This window comes from Pleuronectes platessa, chromosome 5, assembly GCF_947347685.1.
Source record: "Pleuronectes platessa chromosome 5, fPlePla1.1, whole genome shotgun sequence".
NCBI lineage: Eukaryota > Metazoa > Chordata > Actinopteri > Pleuronectiformes > Pleuronectidae > Pleuronectes > Pleuronectes platessa.
Genome location: NC_070630.1, coordinates 29825935 through 29848366, shown reverse-complemented (window position 1 = coordinate 29848366; position 22432 = coordinate 29825935). Strand labels below are relative to the sequence as shown.

General features: G+C 39.8%; 1 protein-coding gene and 1 long non-coding RNA gene across 2 annotated transcripts in view; both read right to left on the bottom strand.

Annotated features, from left to right (window-relative positions):
• Window positions 1-215: 215 nt before the first annotated feature.
• Window positions 216-22432, bottom strand: part of kcnj13 (potassium inwardly rectifying channel subfamily J member 13) — a 97025-nt gene continuing 74808 nt past the window's right edge. Inside the window, exon 3 of the mRNA XM_053423341.1 lies at window positions 216-2319. Coding sequence (XP_053279316.1) covers window positions 1745-2319 — 575 coding nt within the window. The 3' untranslated portion in view covers window positions 216-1744. The remainder of the gene's footprint in view (window positions 2320-22432) is intronic.
• LOC128440590 (uncharacterized) lies at window positions 15155-17335 on the bottom strand. Its single transcript, XR_008338541.1, has 4 exons — window positions 17229-17335; window positions 16292-16345; window positions 15905-16040; window positions 15155-15344 (listed from the first exon to the last, which is right to left on the bottom strand). It is a non-coding gene; the product is annotated as an uncharacterized LOC128440590 (long non-coding RNA).

Genomic DNA, 22432 nt, shown 5'->3' with positions numbered 1-22432 from the left:
GGTATCAGAACATCCCTTATCAGGAAATCTCAGTGTTACTCTCATACAGGGGTGTCCAAACTTTTTATCCCGAGGGCCACATACAGAAAAAAATTCGAAGGTCTGGGCCACTCACGCCGCCACTCCCCCCTGCCCTGGAGCGGACCGTTGACAGTGCGCCTCACTTGCTTCGCTCAGGGCGGGGGCGTGGCAGCGTTCTGAGGGAGAGCTGGCAGGTCAGGTGTGAGTTGGGCGCCACCTAGTGTCTTATCTGAGAAGTACAATACAGTGGGCCATAGTCCATTACATTACAATTAATTTAGCTGACGCTTTAATCCAAAGCGATTTACAATCAATGCATTCAAGGGTTCCAGAGGGTACAAACCCCTAACAACAAGAATCAAGAAAGTACAATTTCTTCAAAAATAGAGCAAAACTACAAAGTGCTATAAGTAAGTGGCTTTTTTTTTAGGTGGGCAAATTTAAAATGGATGGCGGGCCCAGATGGCCCGCGGGCTGTAGTTTGGAGACCCCTGCTCTAATACCCCCCAACATATTTATTTGATCACAATAAAGAAGATTGGCAACAAGGTCAGAAATGTTTAAATGCACACAGGCATTCAAATTATATTAATATTTTCCTTAAGGCAAAATGTTTGACAAGAGAAGAAGCTGGTAGATTCCCCTGACACATACTATCATCTTATAAACAAAATGTGTTTACCTGATTTATCCCGCTTAATATACCTTATCTTTTGTCTCTGTTTTGGTCTCCACCACCTTCTGATGGAAATATTTTTCTCTCAAATATTACACAAGGTTTACCAAAAACAGTCTAACCATATGTGTTCGCTTGTTTAAAAAATCAGAAGCTGTGATGAAGGTTGATGGAGATCATGAAGCCTGAATCAAGAACCAAATGAGATGCAACAATAAGTGGTAAAATAAACACAATAATACTAATTTGGGACCCTCTGTGCGTCGGTTTCTATGAATTTCTGATTCCATGCTAGATATAACAATTTGATTGATTATTTATGATTAAATGTTGATTACAGCTGCTGAATTCGAAATTGATTGTGCCATCCCAACCAAATCAAATATTTTCTAATATAGCCTGACCTCACAATTTCACCTTACACAAAAATAGGAATAATAAAAGACTATCATTTTGAAAACTTTTAAACAGAAGTGTTTTATTATGCCTTGGATTTTGTTTTTGTTTCCTGGCCATAGGTTTCATGAATTATAATAAGACTATATGACGCATAGCTCATAACGCAGTCATATTCTAACAAGCACCTACAGTAGCATCAGGTCAAAGTTGAAACAGGATGTGGGTCTGTAAACTGTTAGAATATATTTGTTTTATGGTCGGACAATTCCTGTTACTTGCCCCTCTAGATATCTTTTAAGTGGTGTAACCATATCTTGAGTTATTAGCTTTTCACATGGTAAGAATGTTGTTATTCTAACAGACAGAACCAAATGGCAAAAATAATACCAATTTTGTAACAGTATTCAGGCAATCCAATCAACACAAATGATAGTACTGATGGGTAGGAAGCCATGGGGTCATTATTACACTTTGTGTAGAATAAGGGCCTCCAGGTGAGGGAGTCCACTGTAGCACCCATGTCTGTTACACATTTTAATATATAATGTTTAAAGATAAATTCAGATCTATCAATTTAAATCAAGTAGTTTGAGACACTTCTCCACGAATGCTTTGATCTGTCCCTATGAGCACTGTCCTTCAGCATCCTTACTCTGTCCTGTCGCTGCCATCTCCATTGATCTGCACAACACAATCCTTGTTAAAAGGCTCTTTTGAGTGGGCTGTATCAAAGTGTTGGGTGCTCACCATGTACCTCCCCCGAGCATCCATCCCCAATGCTGGGACAAAGCAACGGTCAAACTGGATTTCTTGGCGCAAGTAGGAGGTCCTCTTCTGACAGGAGTCACCAGTTCCCTCTTGCAAAGCTGACAGAAAGACCACCAACTCAAAGTTGTTAGATGTGCCCTCACACAGTGTGGGGTAAAGGGGGCTCTGGCGATCCAGGGGGTGGTAAAAGGTTAGTGGGAAGATAAAGAAGGGACAGGGCTGCTGCCCCATATGATCCAAGAGGAAGTCCAGAGAAGTCTGGTGGAGGGCCTGACCTTCATGCTCCTCGTAGAGCACAGCACTCACCTTTACATCCACCAGAGGTTGCTGCAGTAGGTTGGTGGCTCGTAGCATGAGGCACATTTGGCCCTGGTGTTGGCCCACCACTGCCTGGGGGCTGAACTGGATGGCTCCTGCTCGCTTCTGTGGACGTGCAATCTTGGCTACAAATGCACCTGACAAAAGACAGTGAGACATCAATATAATATGTTAATGGGATGTTCTGACCTTGCCGTTGTCTTATGCGACATAACAGTAAATTGCAACAGAAGAAATAAGGAAGGATAAAACCACAAAATATTCTATAAGGAAAAGAGACTGACCACCAAATCTAACTAAATTTAATTCTATATCAGTTCATATAAAGTTTTATAAATATTTGATGCATTGAAGTCACATGGAGAAGTTCAGTGTTGAGGAAATTTCATCCTCACATGACCTTTCTCACGTAACCTCTTCTCTTTCAGCTACTTTCCAATTGAACTAATACCCTCTATGCAATTGTCAATGTGTTAATGAGTGTTGTTTAGCAAGATCATTATACTGTTACATAGTCCAGTTTTGGATTTACTGATTCGATTTTGCTGCACTGATACTCTCTAAACACAACAAAAGGGAGAAGAAGGAGAACAATTATTCATTCCAGTAAGCACTTAATTGGTGTTCCTTCCCTTCCTATGACATGTAACAAACCACATGCTTCATCCGAGGTTGTTTCTCTAATTATATATCAGTACTAATGACTTTGTTTCTCATCAATGGTCACAGTAAGCTGGGTCAATCCCATTGCAAAAGTTCCTATTAATAAAGATATCACAGACAATTTCATTGTTTCCTCTATATTTTCAGATTTCCACCATAACTATGTGTAAGAAGTGGTATTCACAGATAATTGTGCATATCCTGAAGAAACTTCTTTAACCCCATCCTCCCTGAAATCTATGTGTTGAGACAGAGGACCTGAGACCCAGGCCAGACTCATTGAGATCAAAGAAATACATTTTATTATTATTTAATTTCATGAAACATTCAAGCTTGTTATGTTCAACCTGATATTTTGGTTTTGGTTTTGTATTTATATAGCGCTTTTCTAGTCTTTGATGACCACTCAAAGCGCTTTACAGTACAGTGTTACATTCACCCATTCACACACACATTCATACAGTGCATCTATTCGCAGCACTTTGATATTCTAGGGGGGGCCATTCAGGGTTCAGCATCTTGCCCAAGGACACTTCGGCATGCAGATGGGACAGACTGGGGATCGAACTGCCGACCTTCAGGTTGGAGGACGACCACTCTACCCCTCAGCCACAGCCGCCCTCTTAATATTAAGACATTGAACACTTTTAATATAATTTTTTAATTTTTTTTTGCTGTTTTGATATGGTTGGAGTCCCTATCTCTTTATAGTCCCTGCAGGTTCATGGCCCAAAAACAGTTTTCAACTAAGGTTAAGAAGAAACTACAAAGAGTTTACTAAGACCACAATAAGGTTGATTGATTATTTATTTAAGCCTCGGAAAACACATTGAGGAATAAGACCCTCTTTTACAATGGTGCCGAGGGTACAATGAACAGTTAATACATTGAGAAAATAAATAAATAAATAAGAATGAAATAAATATGCATATATACATACAGCAACACAAGAGAAAAGGTCACAAACAATCAACCCTGACGATTCAATAAAATACTATAAAATACTATGGTTAAGCCTAATCCAACTAACAGTTACAATCACTGCAGGAGAAGCCAGCTGTACATGAAACAAGACTCGAGAATTCCCTTAATGAAATAAATGAGGCCAAATTACTATTTGTAATCATAACATTGTGTGAAGTAAAACTCCAGTAGAAAAAAGTGCTAGAGGCCCAAACAGAAACTCTTTCTCAACAAAAAAAAGGAAAACTCCATCTTTAAAAATAAAATAAAATCATATTGAGTATTTACAAGATTTAAGTAATTTTAAACAACAGACAGAACTTGGTCATATTATATTGCGTATAACAACATTAATTGCATTCTAGGAGTTTCTAAGCGGGTTTACTGGAGATATGTAAAACACATAACTTAAAAAATATACATATATTTAGTAATTAAATTAATATATATATTTATAATATTTATATAAGATTATGGTTTGCCAGGCAAGGAAGGTTTCAGTCTCAGGTGGCTAGAACAACTGCAACTGAAATTAGAAGAAAAGGAGACAGAGACGAAAGAAAGCCACAAGAAGTTTTTTGCAGATTGGAAAGCATTTAATATATAGCACTAAATAGGGATAGATGACAATAGGAAGCCCACATTTCACACAAACACAACATAAATGAGTGAAGACAGCTTACATTGCAATGTAAATGTGAGTGAAGGGAAAGTTGAAGAGTTTGAGAAAAAAATGGTTAAGGGAAGCTGGAAAAGAAAGTTGGAAAACAGGCAAGCTGATGTTAAAAGGTTTCTTTAACATATTTAACACATATCACTCAACATCCACCTTGCAGAAGGTTCCTAGAACACTGTGGGCTCAAGTAAACATGGTGTTGTTCTAATCAAGAATATGAAACCGGTTGTGATCACTCCCAAATCAGATTTCTGGTCAGGTCAACCTTAATATCCTCTGAAACAAGACACACCGTATAACACCTTTTTTTGAGGCATTACTGTTCCTTGTGAAGATTGTCCTCTGCTCAATTCAGATGACTTGAGATTTGTCAAAGATTCAAAAATTGTAAATGATGCAATCCAAGATAGAGCTGCAATCATCATCACAGCTAAGGGCCAAGTAGAGTTGAGGCAATCCAAAACATTCCAAAGCTTCTAACAAAATCCTTTTTTGGTGAATGTGCTCTTATAGCAGTTCTTTTATTCCAAACTATACTGCACCCTTTAGCGCGATTGCACACAGGCGAGGCTTAAAAGCACACAGGAAATTGACGTGGACTCCAAAAGCCGACAAAGCTTTAAATGGCACTGCAGTCAACACGACTTTCGGGCTACCAAACCCAAACAGACTATTTACATAGACTATTCTGTTAAAGGAGCTTTGATGCAGACAATGCCCTGTCACAGACTTAAACCAAAGAAAACGGACCCAGTTGTAGAGGGTTTGTCTCTGTATCTCAGAGCCGTGGCTGCTGCTGAAAAGGCTAGAGAAGAGACACAAGGAGACCGACCCAGAGAGGATATTTGACAAAGAGAGGAGTCACAGACACGGACAGTCCTAAGCAATGACCTGTAAGGATGTCGCTGTCATTAACGCTAACTGCAGGTAATATCCCAGGATGCAACCCCTGCATCTGAAACATTAACCTGGTGTTTGTTAACCTTAACAGAGGAGGTAGTGTAAAATTACACTCAAGCCACATGGAACACATACATCAAAATACAACAGCACCATATCGTACTTGCAGAGGTATGAATCAGACATGTTATGAAAGTACACAGCCTCTAGCTGGTAACTTTAAGAGACAAGGAACAATTTTGGGGAACATCATCATGTTTAAAATATGAAGCATGTCGGAGTCTTATTGATAAAAACACTGCCTGCATGTCAGTTGATGTTAAACTCTGTTGGGATTTTAAATTTTAGCTTATCTGTGCCTGAGTCTGTGAAGAGGCATTAGAACTGAAACTTTAGAGTGTCTCCCCAGTTTCAGAAAGGGGAGACAGGAGCAGTTTGGGTCAGATATTATGCCTTCATACAAATGATTTATAAATAACCGTTGCTGCTTGATGTTAATCATGAATCTTTTACTTGTTCTCATTTCTAACTTTTGATATTAAAGCATAATTCCCTTAGCTTCATTCGACATCACACAGAGTTCAAGCAGCTGATAAGTTCTGGAGGTCAGACACAGTGACATTGTTTTGATAAAGCAGGAACACAATATTCTTTACTCCAATGACAACAACATCGGCCTACAAGCTGCAGCAGTGTCAAGGCTGTCATGAAGAGAACATTTTACTTAGCAACTATCAAAGGAGGAGTGAGATTGGGAGCTGCTGCTCCTTGTCACTTCCTGGATTCCAGTGCCAAGAACCCTAACCCTAACCCTAACCCTGCGAACAATCGTGGAAGAACCAAGGAAGACCTTCCCTCGTTATTGACCAATCCTATTCTACCTACTGTTATAAATATAACAAACGCCTCCTGTTCGGCGCGACTAATGAATACCCGTGCTCTTTTATCCAAGGCTGTGCATAAGTGCCCATAGCTATGTTGTTCAACTTTTCATTGCTTATTGATAAATACTTTAATTAGACCAGATAGTCTCTTCTCATATTTGGGATAAACGAACACGCTGACAATTTGGAGACCCCGACGTGATCCTGAAGAGAAGTTTTTGACCAGAAAGACCGGAGTCCCCAAGGTTCGAGGCTGCTCCGATCAATTCTCTGCATACTCACAGGAGCTCCAAACCAAAAGGTGAGCAGAAACCGGTTAAAACAAATTCTGCTTTAGTTATAGATTGTGAGTAGGTGGAGAAGCGAAAGGAGCAGGTGAGGACATCTTAATTAGGGCCCGAGCACCGAATGGTGAGAGGCCCTATTGAAATTGTAAGAATTATTAGGGCCCGAGCACCGAAATCGGTGTGAGGCCCTATTGAAATTGAAAGGATTAATCTTATTAGGGCCCGAGCACCGAAATCGTTGGGAGGCCCTATTGAAATTGAAATGATTACTAATATTAGGGCCCGAGCACCAACGTTGAGAGGCCCTATTGAAATTGTAAGGATTTTTATGATTACTATTATTAGAGCCCGAGCACCGAATGGTGAGAGGCCCTATTGAAATTGTAAGGATTTTTCTTATTAGGGCCCGAGCACCTCCGTTGGGAGGCCCAATTGAAATTGAAACTAGGGCTACGTTGTAGCACTAACAGGACAGAGCACAGGCAATTTCAAGTCTGTTGCAGTCGGAGAAGAGAGATCATTCGATGACCAAGCGCTCGTCTCTGCGTTGCATGCGTTTGCACACTGCGGCCAGGATAGACACTTCACTTCCTTTAGCCAGCAGGTGGCGCTATGATTTAAGTCATGGTGTCTTTTAAGATGTCTTCAGGTCGCGACTCTTGTCTTACATGTGTAGTTTGGACTTGATTTGACCAAATATGTCCAAGATACAGAGGCTCGTGTTTTGATGGCGTTTAATCAAACTTAGCCGCCACGCCACTTTAGATCTCCATCTTGTTTTGATGACATTCATCTAAATTTTAATTTGATCCGATGAAAGCTCTACGACAAGTGAGTCAAAGTAATAGTGTGGAATATGGACAAAATGGCCACTAAATCAAAAATGGCGGGCTTCCTGTGTGGTTTAACATATCTGTCCAAGAGACTTATTTCTTTGTCATGAAAAGACACATGTCCCTATAGATTTTTGTAGATGTAGGCCAATCGTAGTGCCGGGGCTGCCCTTTAGGGGGCGCTAGTCAGTTATTGTACCACGCCCATTCCTTAAAACCATCTGAATATCTTCAAGGGGTGGCCGTTGATTCACACATGTAATTTGAGGGAGCTGGACCCATGAACGCTGAAGTTACAGCGATTTCGTGTGTCTTGGCGAGTTGATGAACATTGATGCCACGCCATTAATAATCCGTATTATGAAAAGTCACAGTAATCTTATGCTTACATCATCAATATATTGAGACCCATTTGACACAGTTTGACATGGTTTCGAAAAGTGGATGAGTAGAAATACATCCAAGTGTAAGACGTACCAAAACAATACAGTCTCATGATGCGTTCATGGTAACTCTGTGAAAATGGATTTCGTTTGTCATGGTGAGCTGATGAACTTTGATGCCACGCCATTAACAATCCACATTATGAAAAGCCACAGTAATCTTATGCCTACATTGTCAATGTCTTGAGACCCATTTGACAAAGTTTGACATGGTTTCGCAAAGTGGATGAGGAGGAATACTTCAAAGTGTAAGACGTACCAAAAACAAGACATTTCCTGTTGCCACCAGAGGGCGCTGTGATTTTAAGTCACGATTTCTGTACAGATGTCTTCAGGTTGCGACTCTTGTCTTATGTGTATAGATTGGACTCGATTGGACAAAATATGTCCAAGATACAGGAGCACGTGTTTTGATGGCGTTTAATCAAACTTTGAGGCCACGCCACGGTCACACGGTGTTACATGTCTGTTAAATGTAACAATTGAGACAAATGAGGTGGGTATTTTGATGTTTATAAATATATTGTGATAATATAATAATATCCCCCCAATAACTAATGAGAGAAGCAGTGTAAACACAGTCTTTTAATCTCTAGGTAACACAATTTGTGCCTTGGTCAAACCATGGTCTTACACTGCCCTCTACTGACTTAATAGAGGGCACCTACCAGTTGGTAGGTGTACCAGCAATATTAAGTCACCAGAGGGCAGTGTAAGACCATGAAACACAGACATGGTCAAAATGAAAATAAGTGCTACGCCAGTCACACCATGTGAGAAGAAATGTATCTTTTAATAACTTTTTATCTCCATCTTGTTGTGATGACACTCATCTCAATTTTAAGTTGATCTGATGAAAGCCCTACAACTAGTACATCAAAGTAAAAGTGTGGAATATGGCCAAAATGGCCACCAAATCCAAGATGGCGGACTTCCTGTATGTTTTAGCATATCTGTCCAAGAGACTTATTTATTTGTCATGAAAAGACACATGTCCCTGTATATTTTTTGTAGATGTACACCAATCGTAGGGCCGGGGCTGCCCTTTAGGGGGCGCTAGTCAGTTTTTGTGCCACGCCCATTCCTTAAAACCATCTGAATATCTTCAGGGGGGGGCTATTGATGGACACACATAGTTTGAGGGAGATGGACCCATGAACATGGAATTTACAGCGATTTTGTGTGTCATGATGAGCTGATGAACTTTGATGCCACGCCACGGTCACACGCTTTGACGAAAAGTTGATTTTTCAATAACTTTGGATCTCCATTTTGTTGTGATGACACTCATCTACATTTGAAGTTGATCTGATGAAAGCCCTACGACTAGTACATGAAAATGTTAGACGTAGCAAAAACAAGCCATTTCCTGCTGCCACCAGGGGGCGCTGTGATTTTAAGTCACGATTTCTGTGTAGATGTCTTCAAGTCGCGACTCTTGTCTTACATTTGTAGTTTGGAGTCGATTTTAGCAAATATGTCTGAGATACAGAAGAAAAAAGTTTTTTCTTTGATAACTTTAGATCCTCATCTTGTTGTGGTGACACTTGTCTAAATTTTTTGTTGATTTGATGAAAGCTGTACGACTAGTATATCAAAGTGAAAAACATGGAATATGCCATTATTCTGTTACAGGCTGGTATATCCACCATTACTATTCCCACCTCATTTATTTAGCCTGTTGTTGGGACATGGTTTTTGTGCAAACCACAGGCCTCCCTTCATTCAAACTTGAAACAAGGCAGCCGCATATTCTGGAGTGAACTCAGTCTCCCAGAGTGCCACATGTTCCCGTGCCACTGTCTTAAGACAGTCAAGGAACTCAGTCTCCCAGAGGATGTAACAGGATGCTGCATGTCCTGGGATCTGGGCAATATCACACAAAGGTGTCAAGAACCTGGGGGGTCACTCCTATTGGTCACTCTGGTCCAAGACCTGTGAGGTCACCGGGGCCAATATAAGGAGAGGTCTGCCTAAAATCTCTCTCTTCTTCCATCCCGCCGAGGGCGGAAGGCTGCTCTCTTTCTCCCATCCTTCGAAGGCCAGCAGGCTGTCCAGCCTCTCTTCTCCTACATCGCCAAGAGGGGGGGCCTGGCTGATCCAGCTTCCTTCTCCATCCAACCCACAACCGGAGGTCAGAGGTGCAGCTCCCAGCTCACCCCTCTCAAGGAAATCTCCTCGCCCTTCAAGCTCTACAAAACTCCTCGTAGCGACGCGATGTCCTGCAGGAAAACTTCAACCAGCATCTGAGCACACGGCTCGACAGAATCGCGAATGCAGAACTCTACAACCACCAACCCAGGAGACGTCACAGAACTGCAACTGGACTGCAACTTCTTTTCCCCTTTCCCTCGGACTGGTAACATAATCTGGGCTTAATAATTATACTACGCTAAGCAAGACTGTTTATTTGATCGGTGTGTGTTTATAAGTTTGATATATGCTGTGATGTTGTAGGTATGAGTTAAATGAAGGTTAATGGCAGTTAGGCTCGCCACAGGCTTTGTCCCTGACTATCATTATCTGATTAACATACACACAGACACGCATAACATCTCACCAAGTTAAACCTTCCCCCTCAGCCGTAAAGCAACGGCCATAAAGCAACCTCAGAAGAAGGGGGGGGGGGGGGGGGGCTCTTATCTTAGGGACCATTTTTAAAGCATGCTAATTTACATTCACACACACACACACACCTCCTTGTTAGTTAGTTTGATTGTTTAGTAATTTGTGTTTTTATACTTTATTATGTTCATAATAAATGTTCTTCTTTCACAAATGTTCTGTCATTAATATTGCATAAGTGAATCTTGCCAACTGTTACACTGTTAAGAACTCCATAAACCTTCATTGTTCATTATATAATCTTTAATGGTAAAATATTGAGATTTCTAATTGAACTAGATCTAAATGAGACTGATCTTAATCAATAAATTGGCTATCTTTTCCCTTCTATGAAGGGTGGTGCCCCGCGAGAACTTTAACCAATTAAAGTTATGATTTAATATTAATATATTAAATATTAATGTTTTACATTTTATTTTGATAACCAAATTTATTGAGTGCCTAAAGGCACACCATTCTATGGTAACACTTTTTAAGCACTATTGCACAACACTGTCATGGAGTTTTACAGTGAATTAGACAGTTTAGATATGATTATAATCTCCACATATCAGTGTTGTAAACAGTTCTCACATTAATTATATAATTATGTTTTCACACTGAGGGAAGTGGAGAGACTTGATGTGGACTGTTATCAATAGGTCTGTGGGAGATTATCACCTTGAATTTTACAGATGACGTATAAAGACATGTTATCTATTTGTACAATGTTGTATTTCTTTCAGTACTTTTAGGAAAAGCGACGTAAAATATGTGCATTTAACCATGAGGGCACAAACCCAGACCTCAGTACATCGGTTCTATCTGAAATCTGTTGTGCTTCATACACAACACAAAACATTCTTTAACAGTGCATTTCTTCTCTTCATAGATGAGGAACTGCAGCACCTGATGTCCTCGGTAGCAACATGGTGGAGATCTGCAGCTTCATACTGGTCAACACGTGGACGACTGCATCATCATCATAAGCTACACAACACTTCTAAATTCCTCCCTTAAATAAAGATGGCCTGCAACTGTTTAGTGTTGGCAGTCATTGCTAAGTGTCATGGATAATAATTCATTTCTATCTTCATTATGGTTGGTTAAAAAAATAAACACTTATTAGAACAATGTGTATCTTTTGCTTTCTGATTTGATACACTTTAGATAAGAGCCCAGTGTTTAATATTTCTGCTTTGCCATAAGAGACAGAACATGGTCATCACAGCTGTGTCCTTCAGGCTCGTCCGTCCCTAATAAAATGATAGGAAACATAAAAAGTATGGCATTATTGTAGAGGAAGTGTTACTTTTGAGCAAGTGTGTATTCTAATTTTCTGTGGATATTCAACTATGTATTTGACTATGCTTTTGGATTAAAACGTGCACTACCATGACAATGAATGTACAGTATGGAGTTATTTCACATTAAAAGTACTGCATTATAGTTTAATACATTATGTATTATGTGCAATACTTTGATTGTTTGTAAGTAATGAAAACAGGTCTGTACCTGGAGTCAGTGTTCAGTCTGGTTGGATTCCAGTTGTGTCTCAGGTTGGACATCCTAGAGGAACTTTAAACACAAATACACAGATATGTAAAGTCATACATGTGCCAGGTTAACTGCTTAACAGACTTTTACATGGTAAAAATTTTATATTACTTCAAAGTTAATCAGATCATAATCATTTCAGCTTAGGAAATAGGTAGTGGATATAGCCTCAAATTCTCTATGACACTCTCTGTTGTAGTAAAGTTACAAGGCTATAATTTATTTATATTTAACAAAAGAATTCATTGAAGTCTGCCTGAGATTAACGATGTAAACACTGAAGGTAGCAGACACGTTTAGTTTTCACTGTAACACGTTACAACACTACTCTGAATAAAGAGCATTAGGACACGTAATGCTCCTTTGAACAGCTGCTCTTACAATGCAGATATGACCTTAAATACTCAAGTTTCAGGTGATCACAGTAAATCTGTTACTCAGAATATTATTCTGAGTAACATTGTCAAGTCAAATGGGTTGGCGAGTGAAACAGCTTCATACCATTAGCTTGGTATCTTATGTGGTGGAGGTAATTCTCCGGACACACAGAGGAGACCGTGTGTGTCTCCGGACACACACGGTCTCCTGTCTCAGATTCATCCTCATAAACTAACGCTTATCTCTGCTGGGTGGACATGTTCATGTCGGTGTGTGGCGGTAATATCTGCCGTTCGCATCGAACGGGAGATATATTCCACCCGTTGATGCTGTGTTTAAATTCCGGGCTAGCATTGCTAAGCTAACCACCTGATACAAAGACACCCTGCGAATCCATTCGAACACATCTAAATAAAATACTAAACGTGACTTACCACAGAAACGGGAGCGTAGATGTCGTTAACGTGTCCTTCAGGAGAACAAGCAGAACATCAAACTGTGTTACTCATACGATATGTGAGTGGAAGCCCCGCACGGTCTCCTGAGGCGTTTGCTGCTCACCCCGTTGAGCTGAAACTGCAGCACGCCCAGAGCAGCCGTGTGAGCGCGTCGCTGTGACGTCACGTGAATTTCAAACATCTATATCGCTTAAACAAGGGAGTTAAAAAAAAATTCACCCCCTCAGAGTTGTCATGAAGGAAGAACTTAGCGATTGAGACTAAAACCAAAGTTTGAAAACAATGCTGTAAACAGGTTTAATTCTGCTCTAAAGTTGGGCATTTTAACATGGGAAAAGTTACAGCGATTTCGTGTGTCCTGGCGAGCTGATGAACTTTGATGCCACGCCATTAATAATCCGCATGATGAAAACTCACAGTAATCTTATGCCTACATTATCAATATCTTGAGACCCATTTGGCACAGTTGGAGATGGTTTCACAAAGTGGATGAGGAGAAATACATCCAAGTGTAAGACACTGAAAACAAGACATTTCCTGCTGCCCCCAGGGGGCGCTGTGATTTTAAGTCACGATTTCTGTGTAGATGTCTTCAGGTCGTGTCTCTTGACTTACATGTCTAGTTTGGAGCAAATATGTATGAGATACAGAAGCTCGTGTTTTGATGGTTTTTCATCAAAGTTTAACGCCACGCCACGGTCAGACGGTGTGGCAAAAAGTTTATTTTTTAATAACTTTAGATCTCCATTCTGTTGTGATGACACTCGTCTAAATTTTAAGTTGATCTGATGAAAGCTCTAGGACAAGTACATCAAAATAAAAATGTGGAATATGGACAAAATGGCCACTAGATCTAAAATGGCGAGCTTCCTGTTGCGTTTTTCACAATGCTCCTTGAGGCTTATTTGTGCATCTGGTCATGATACAGAACTGTCCTCATTTTCGTGAGGATCAGTGAACGCTAAATGAGGGGCTTTTCCTTAGGTGGCGCTGTTGAGCCATTTTGCCACACCCCTTTCCAACATCTCCAGAATAAACTGTATAATTCACTCTAAAACTCCATAACAGGCTAAATAAACGAGGTGGGAATAGTAATGGTGGATATACCAACCTGTATCAGAATATTAGTGAAACATAGTTACTACCACATGCAACTTACACATGTAGCGTATTAATATTAACTTATTAAAATAAAAAATAAAGTCACAACCAAACACACAACTCTGTAGTTAACTTGCTTCAATCTGTTCATTAGACGTGTTAAATAAACGGTAACTTTTATAACAATTACATATTAAACTAGGGCTACGTTGTAGCACTAACGGGCCCGAGCACAGGCAATTTCAAGTCTGTTGCGGTCGGTGAAGAGAGAACGTTCAATGAGAAGCGCTCGTCTCTGCGTTGCATGCGTTTCGGCACTGCGGCAAGGACTATCGCTTCACTTACTGTAGCCAGCAGGAGGCTCTATGAACTAGAGGTAAGTAACCTTGAAACTATACTACAACAAAACCTATTGCTTTATCTATCATCATATGCTTACATGCCGCAAGGCTTTTTTAATATAAAACTGTTATAAAAGTTACCGTTTATTTAACACGTCTAATGAACAGATTGAAGCAAGTTAGCTGCAGGGTCGTATGTTTGGTTGAGACTTTATGTTTTATTATAATAAGTTAATATCAATATGCTACACGTGTAAGTTGCATGTGATAGTAACTATGTTTCACCATTATTCTGTTGAAGGCTGGTATATCCACCATTACTATTCCCACCGCGTTTATTTAGCCTGTCATGGAGTTTTAAAGTGAATATGACAGTTTAGATATGATTATAATCTCCACACATCAGTGTTGTAAACAGTTCTCAAATTAATTATATAATTATGTTTTCCAACCGAGGGAAGTGGAGAGACTTGATGTGGACTGTTATCAATAGCTCTGTGGGAGATTATCACCTTGAATATTACAGATGAGGTAGAAAGACATTTTATCTATTTTTACAATGTTGTATTTCTTTCAGTACTTTTATCAAAAGCGACTTAAAATATGTGCATTTAACCATTAGGATACAAACCCAGACCACAGTACAACGGTTCTATCTGAAATCTGTTGTGCTTCATACACAACTCAAAACATTCTTTAACAGTGCGTTTCTTCTCTTTATAGATGAGGAACTGCAGCACCTGATGTCGTCAGCAGCAACGTGGTGGTCAACACGTGGACGACTGCATCATCATCAGAAGCTACACAACACTTCTAAATTCCTCCCTTAAATAAAGATGGCCTGCAACTGTTTAGTGGTAACAGTCATTGCTCATTGTCATGGATAACAATTCATTTCTATCTTTATTATGGTTGGTTAAAATAATAAAAACTTATTACAACAATGTGTATCTTTTGCTTTCTGATTTGATACACTTTAGATAAGAACCCAGTGTTTAATATTTCTGCTTTGCCATAAGAGACAAAACATGGTCAATTGGTCATCACAGCTGTGTCCTTCAGGCTCGTCCGTCCCTAATAAAATGAGAGGAAACATAAAAATAATCAGATCATAATCATTTCATCTTAGGAAATAGGTAGTGTACATCATTTTCAAATTCTCTATGAACACTGTCTGTTCTAGTAAAGTTACAATATATTATATCCACCATTACTATTCCCACCGCGTTTATTTAGCCTGTCATGGAGTTTTACAGTGAATATGACAGTTTAGATATGATTATAATCTCCACACATCAGTGTTGTAAACAGTTCTCAAATTAATTATATAATTATGTTTTCACACCGAGGGAAGTGGAGAGACTTGATGTGGACTGTTATCAATAGCTCTGTGGGAGATTATCACCTTGAATATTACAGATGAGGTAGAAAGACATTTTATCTATTTTTACAATGTTGTATTTCTTTCAGTACTTTTATCAAAAGCGACTTAAAATATGTGCATTTAACCATTAGGATACAAACCCAGACCACAGTACAACGGTTCTATCTGAAATCTGTTGTGCTTCATACACAACACAAAACATTCTTTAACAGTGACTTTTTTCATCTTCATAGATGAAGAACTGCAGCACCTGATGTCCTCAGCAGCAACATGGTGGAGATCTGATTTGATACACTTTAGATAAGAACCCAGTGTTTTATATTTCTGCTTTGTCATAAGAGACAGAACATGGTCATCACAGCTGTGTCCTTCAGGCTCGTCCGTCCCTAATAAAATGATAGGAAACATGAAAGTATGTCATAATTATAGAGAAAGAGTTACATATGAACAAAGTGTGTATTCTTATTTTCGGTGGATATTCAACTATGTATTTGAATATGCTTTTGGATTAAAACGTGCACTACCATGACAATGAATGTTTAGTATGGAGCTATTTCACATTAAAAGTATTGCATTATAATTTAACACATTATGTATTATGTGCAATACTTTGTAAGTAATGAAAACAGGTCTGTACCTGGAGTCAGTGTTCAGTCTGGTTGGATTCAAGTTGTGTCTCACGCTGGACATCCTAGAGGAACATTGAACACAAATACACAGATATGTTAAGTCATACATGTGCCATGTTATCTGCTTAACAGACTTTTACATGGTAATAATAAAATATTAATTCAAAGTTAATCAGATCATAATCATTTCAGCTTAGGAAATAGGTAGTGCATATTAGCCTACAATTCTGTATGACACTGTCTGTTCTAGTAAAGTTACAAGGCTATGATTTACTCATATTTAACAAAAGAATTCAGTGAAGTCTGTCTGAGATTAACGATTTAAATACTGAAGGTGGGAGACACGGTTACTTTTCACTGTAACACGTTACAACACTACTCTGAAGAAAGAGCTTTAGGACACGTAATGCTCCTTTGAACAGCTGCTCTTGCAATGCAGATGTGACTTTAAACACTCAGGTTTCTCAGGTTTCAGTTAGCATCGCTAGCCCGCTAGCGAAACTAACTTACAAGCCGACAAACAGTCTCCTGTCTCAGAGTCATCCGCATAAAGTAACGCTTATATCTGCTGGGTGGACCCGCTCATGTCGTTTCATGTCGGTGTTTGTCGGTAATAACCCCAATCGAATCGAAGAACAGTTACTGCACCCATGCGAAGATATTCTTAGCTTGCTTGTTAGCGAGCTAGTTAGCCTCCGGCGCTAGCGAAAAAGAAGCCGACACACAGTCTCCTGTCTCAGATTCATCCTTATAAACGAACGCTTATCTCTGCTTGGTGGACCTGGGTTCATGGCGGTTGTTTCGGTAACAGCTGGCATTCGCATCGAACCCGTTGATATACACTGAGCTGGTATGTAGCTCCCGGATTAGCGTCCCTTAGCTATCACGGCTGATTCAAAGGCACCCTGCGAATCACATCGAAATAAAATACTTAACGTGACTTACCACAGAAACGGAGGCGCAGACATCGTTACCGTGACCGTCAGGAGAAGGAGCAGAACATCAAAGTGTGTAATTTACCGGGTATGTGGGTGTAAGCCATTTCATGAGGCGTTCACTTGTAACTGGTTAAAGCCAAACTCACAACACACCGCACAGCTTACACTGTGACGTCACGTGAATTTCAAACATCTATATCGCTTAAACGAGGGAGTTAAAATAAAATACACCCCCCTCAGAGTTGTCATGAAGGAAGAACTTAGCGATTGAGACTAAAACCAAAGTTTGAGCAATGCTGTAAAAGGTTTAATTCTCCTCTAAAGTTGGCCACCCTGTAAACACAGTCTGTTAATGCATAGATAACACAAAGCATGGTCTGACACTGCCATCTAGTGACTAAATATTGCAGCACATCTGCCAGATATAGATGTTTTCATTCCTCAAACTGGAAGCCACACCACGGTCACACAGTATTATGAAAAGTTGCAATTTCGTTAACTTTAGATCTTCATCTTGTTTTGAACACATGCATCAAATTTTTACGTTGATTTAATGAAGGCCCTACGAGTAGTGAATCAAACTGTAACACATAGAAAAACAAGACATTTGCTGTTGCCACCAGGGGACGCTGTGATTTTAAGTCACGATTTCTGTACCGATGTCTTCAGGTCGCGACTCTTGTCTTATGTGTATAGTTTGGACTCGATTGGACAAAATATGTCCAAGATACAGGAGCCCGTGTTTTGATGGCGTTTAATCAAACTTTGAGGCCACACCACGGTCAGACGGTTTTGCTAAAACTTAATCCTTCAATAACTTTAGATCTCCATTTTGTTGTGATGACGATCGTCTAAATTGTAAGTTGATTTGATGAAAGCTGTAGGAGGAGTACTTAAAACAAAAAATATCGAATATGACCAAAATGGCCACTAAAGTCATACTGGCGGGCTTCCTGTTGCGTTATTCATAATGCACTGATGGACTTTTTTGTGCATCTAGTCATGATACACAATAGTCTTTGTTTTTTTTGAAGATCGGTGAATGCTAAATGAGGGGCTTTTCCGTAGGTGGCGCTCTTGAGCCTTTTTGCCACTTCCTTTTCAAAATACTCCAGAATACGTAAATTTTCGCCGCCTTCGAATTTACTGCAAACTCCTACAACTTTTTGAGCACATTAAAGCCCTCAAAAAGCCAATTCATTTAAGCTAAGAAAAATAATAATAACTAGGGCTACGTTGTAGCACTAACGGGCCCGAGCACAGGCAATTTCAAGTCTGTTGCGGTCGGGGAAGAGAGAGCGATCGATGACCAAGCGCACGTCTCTGCCTTGCGTGCGTTTTAAGCTCTGCAGCAAGAATAAACGCTTCACTTCCTGTAGCCAGCAGGTGGCGCTAGGATTTTAAGTCATGGTGTCCTTGTAGATGTCATCAGATCGCGACTCTTGTCTTACATGTCTAGTTTGGAGTTGATTGGACCAAATATGTCCAAGATACAGACGCTCGTGTTTTGATGGCATGTGATCAGACTTTGACTCCACGCCATGGTCAGAGTATGGTGTTTTCCTATTTTGTAGCAGGTAAAAATACCAGTTAAATGTCAACAGTTGTCTTTATTGTCGTTCTGTTATTTAATAAATGCAACAAACTATAGTTTTTATATATATTGTATAACTATATATATATATATGTATATATATAACTTTATAACCTGTGTTATCAAATATGTTGTGCGGCTCCAGACAGATTTAAATTGGGGGAAGAGGGGACGAAATGGCTTTTTCAATAGTTACATTTTGTGTCTTGATCAAACCATGGTGTTACACTGACCTCTGGTGCCTTAATATTGGCACTACAGGTGTAATTCAATATTAAGTCACTAGAGAGCAGTGTTGGACCATTAACTACAGACATGGTGTTTTCATTTTGTTTATCAAATTTATAAGCCTCACCACGGTCACACAGATTGATGAAAAGTTTAAATTTTGATAACTTTAGATCTTCATCTTGTTTTGTACACATGCATCAAATTTTTACGTTGATTTGATGAAGGCCCTACGAGAAGTGAGTCAAACTGTAAGACATAGAAAAACAAGACATTTGCTGTTGCCACCGGGGGACGCTGTGATTTTAAGTCACGATTTCTGTACCGATGTCTTCAGGTCGCGACTCTTGTCTTATGTGTATAGTTTGGACTCGATTGGACAAAATATGTCCAAGATACAGGAGCCTGTGTTTTGATGGCGTTTAATCAAACTTTGAGGCCACACCACGGTCAGACGGTTTTGCTAAAACTTAATCCTTCAATAACTTTAGATCTCCATTTTGTTGTGATGACGATCGTCTAAATTGTAAGTTGATTTGATGAAAGCTGTAGGAGGAGTACTTAAAAGAAAAAATATCGAATATGACCAAAATGGCCACTAAAGTCAAACTGGCGGGCTTCCTGTTGCGTTATTCATAATGCACTGATGGACTTTTTTGTGCATCTAGTCATGATACACAATAGTCTTTAATTTTTTTGATGATCGGTGAATGCTAAATGAGGGGCTTTTCCGTAGGTGGCGCTGTTGAGCCATTTTGACACACCCGTTCCCAAATACCCCAGAATACGTAAACTTGCGCACATTTCTAATTTACTGTACACTTTAGAAACTTTTTGAGCACGTTAAAGCCCTCAAAAAGCCAATTCACTGAGCGAAGAAAAATAATAATAATAATAATCTTTTCAATTTCAATAGGTCCTCTCACCGATTTCGGTGCTCGGGCCCTAATAATAATAATAATAATCATTTCAATTTCAATAGGGCCTCCCACCGATTTCGGTGCTCGGGCCCTAAAAAGACTTGAGGCATGTAAGCATATGATTATAGATAAAGCAATAGGTTTTGTTGTTGTATAGTTTCAAGGTTACTTTACCTCTAGTTCATAGCGCCACCTGCTGGCTACAGGAAGTGGAGCGATCATCCTTGCCGCAGTGTGCATGCAACGCGGAGAAGAGCGCTTGGTCATCGAACGTTCTCTCTTCAACTATTGCAACAGACTTGAAATTGCCTGTGCTCGGGCCCGTTAGTGCTACAACGTGGCCCTAGTTATTATTATTAGGGCCCGAGCACCGAAATCGGTGGGAGGCCCTATTGAAATTGAAATGATTATTACTATTAGGGCCCGAGCACCGAAATCGGTGGGAGGCCCTATTGAAATTGAAATGATTATTAGGGCCCGAGCACCGAAATGGGTGAGAGGACCTATTGAAATTGAAAGGATTATTATTAGGGCCCGAGCACCGAAATCGGTGAGAGGACCTATTGAAATTGAAATGATTATTATTATTCTTATTAGGGCCCGAGCACCGAAATCGGTGAGAGGACCTATTGAAATTGAAATGATTATTATTATTCCTATTATTATTATTTTGCTGTGTCGTTAATGAATTGGCTTTTTGAGGGCTTTACCATGCTCAAAAAGTTGTAAAAGTTTGCAGTAAGTTAGAAAGTCGTGAAAATTTACGTATTCTGGGGTATTTGGAAATGGGCGTGGCAAAATGGCTCAACAGCGCCACCAACGGAGAGCCCCTCATTTACGGAGATGCACCTCATTTAGCATTCACTGATCCTCACGAAATTGAAGACAGTTGTGTATCATCACCAGATGTACAAAAAAGCCTCTTGGAGCATTATGAAAAACGCAACAGGAAGCCCGCCATTTTTTATTTAGTGACTACTTTGGTCATATTCCATAATTTTTTACTTTAATGCACTTCTCGTAGAGCTTTCATCAGATCAACTTAAAATTTAGACGACTGTCATCACAACAAAATGAAGATCTAAAGTTATCAAAGAAAAAACTTTTCGCCACACCGTCTGACTGTGGCGGGGCGTCAAAGTGTGACGAAACGCCATCAAAACACGAGCTTCTATATCTCAGACATATTTGGTCCCATGGACTCCAAACTACACATGTAAGACAAGAGTCGCGACCTGAAGACAACAAAATAAAAATCTTGACTTAAAATGACAGCGCCCCCTGGTGGCAGCAGGAAATGTCTTGTTTTTGGTACATGTTCTATTTTTATGTACTTCTCGGAGAGCTTTCATCAGATCAACAAAAAATTTAGATGAGTGTCATCACAACAATATGAAGATCTAAAGTTATCAAAGAAAAAACGTTTCGCCACACCGTCTGACTGTGGCGGGGCGTCAAAGTGTGACGAAACGCCATCAAAACACGAGCTTCTATATCTCAGACATATTTGGTCCCATGGACTCCAAACTACACATGTAAGACAAGAGTCGCGACCTGAAGACAACAAAATAAAAATCTTGACTTAAAATGACAGCGCCCCCTGGTGGCAGCAGGAAATGTCTTGTTTTTGGTACATGTTCTATTTTTATGTACTTCTCGGAGAGCTTTCATCAGATCAACAAAAAATTTAGATGAGTGTCATCACAACAATATGGAGATAAAAAGTTATCAAAGAAACAACTTTCTGACACACCGTCTGACCGTGGCGTGGCGGCAAAGTGTGATGAACGCCATGAAAACACAAGCTTCTATATCTTAGACATATTTGGTCCCATCGACTCCAAACTAGACATGTAAGACAAGAGTCGCGACCTGATGACATCTACAAAGACACCATGACTTAAAATCATAGCGCCACCTGCTGGCTACAGGAAGTGAAACGTTTATTCTTGCTGCAGAGCTTAAAACGCACGCAAGGCAGAGACGTGCGCTTGGTCATCGATCGCTCTCTCTTCCCCGACCGCAACAGACTTGAAATTGCCTGTGCTCGGGCCCGTTAGTGCTACAACGTAGCCCTAGTTATTAGGGCCCGAGCACCGAAATCGGTGAGAGGACCTATTGAAATTGAAATGATTATTATTATTCTTATTAGGGCCCGAGCACCGAAATCGGTGAGAGGACCTATTGAAATTGAAATGATTATTATTATTCTTATTAGGGCTCGAGCACCGAAATCGGTGAGAGGACCTATTGAAATTGAAAAGATTATTATTAGGGCCCGAGCACCGAAATCGGTGAGAGGACCTATTGAAATTGAAAAGATTATTATTATTATTATTTTTCTTCGCTCAGTGAATTGGCTTTTTGAGGGCTTTAACGTGCTCAAAAAGTTTCTAAAGTGTACAGTAAATTATAAATGTGCGCAAGTTTACGTATTCTGAAGTATTTGGGAACGGGTGTGTCAAAACC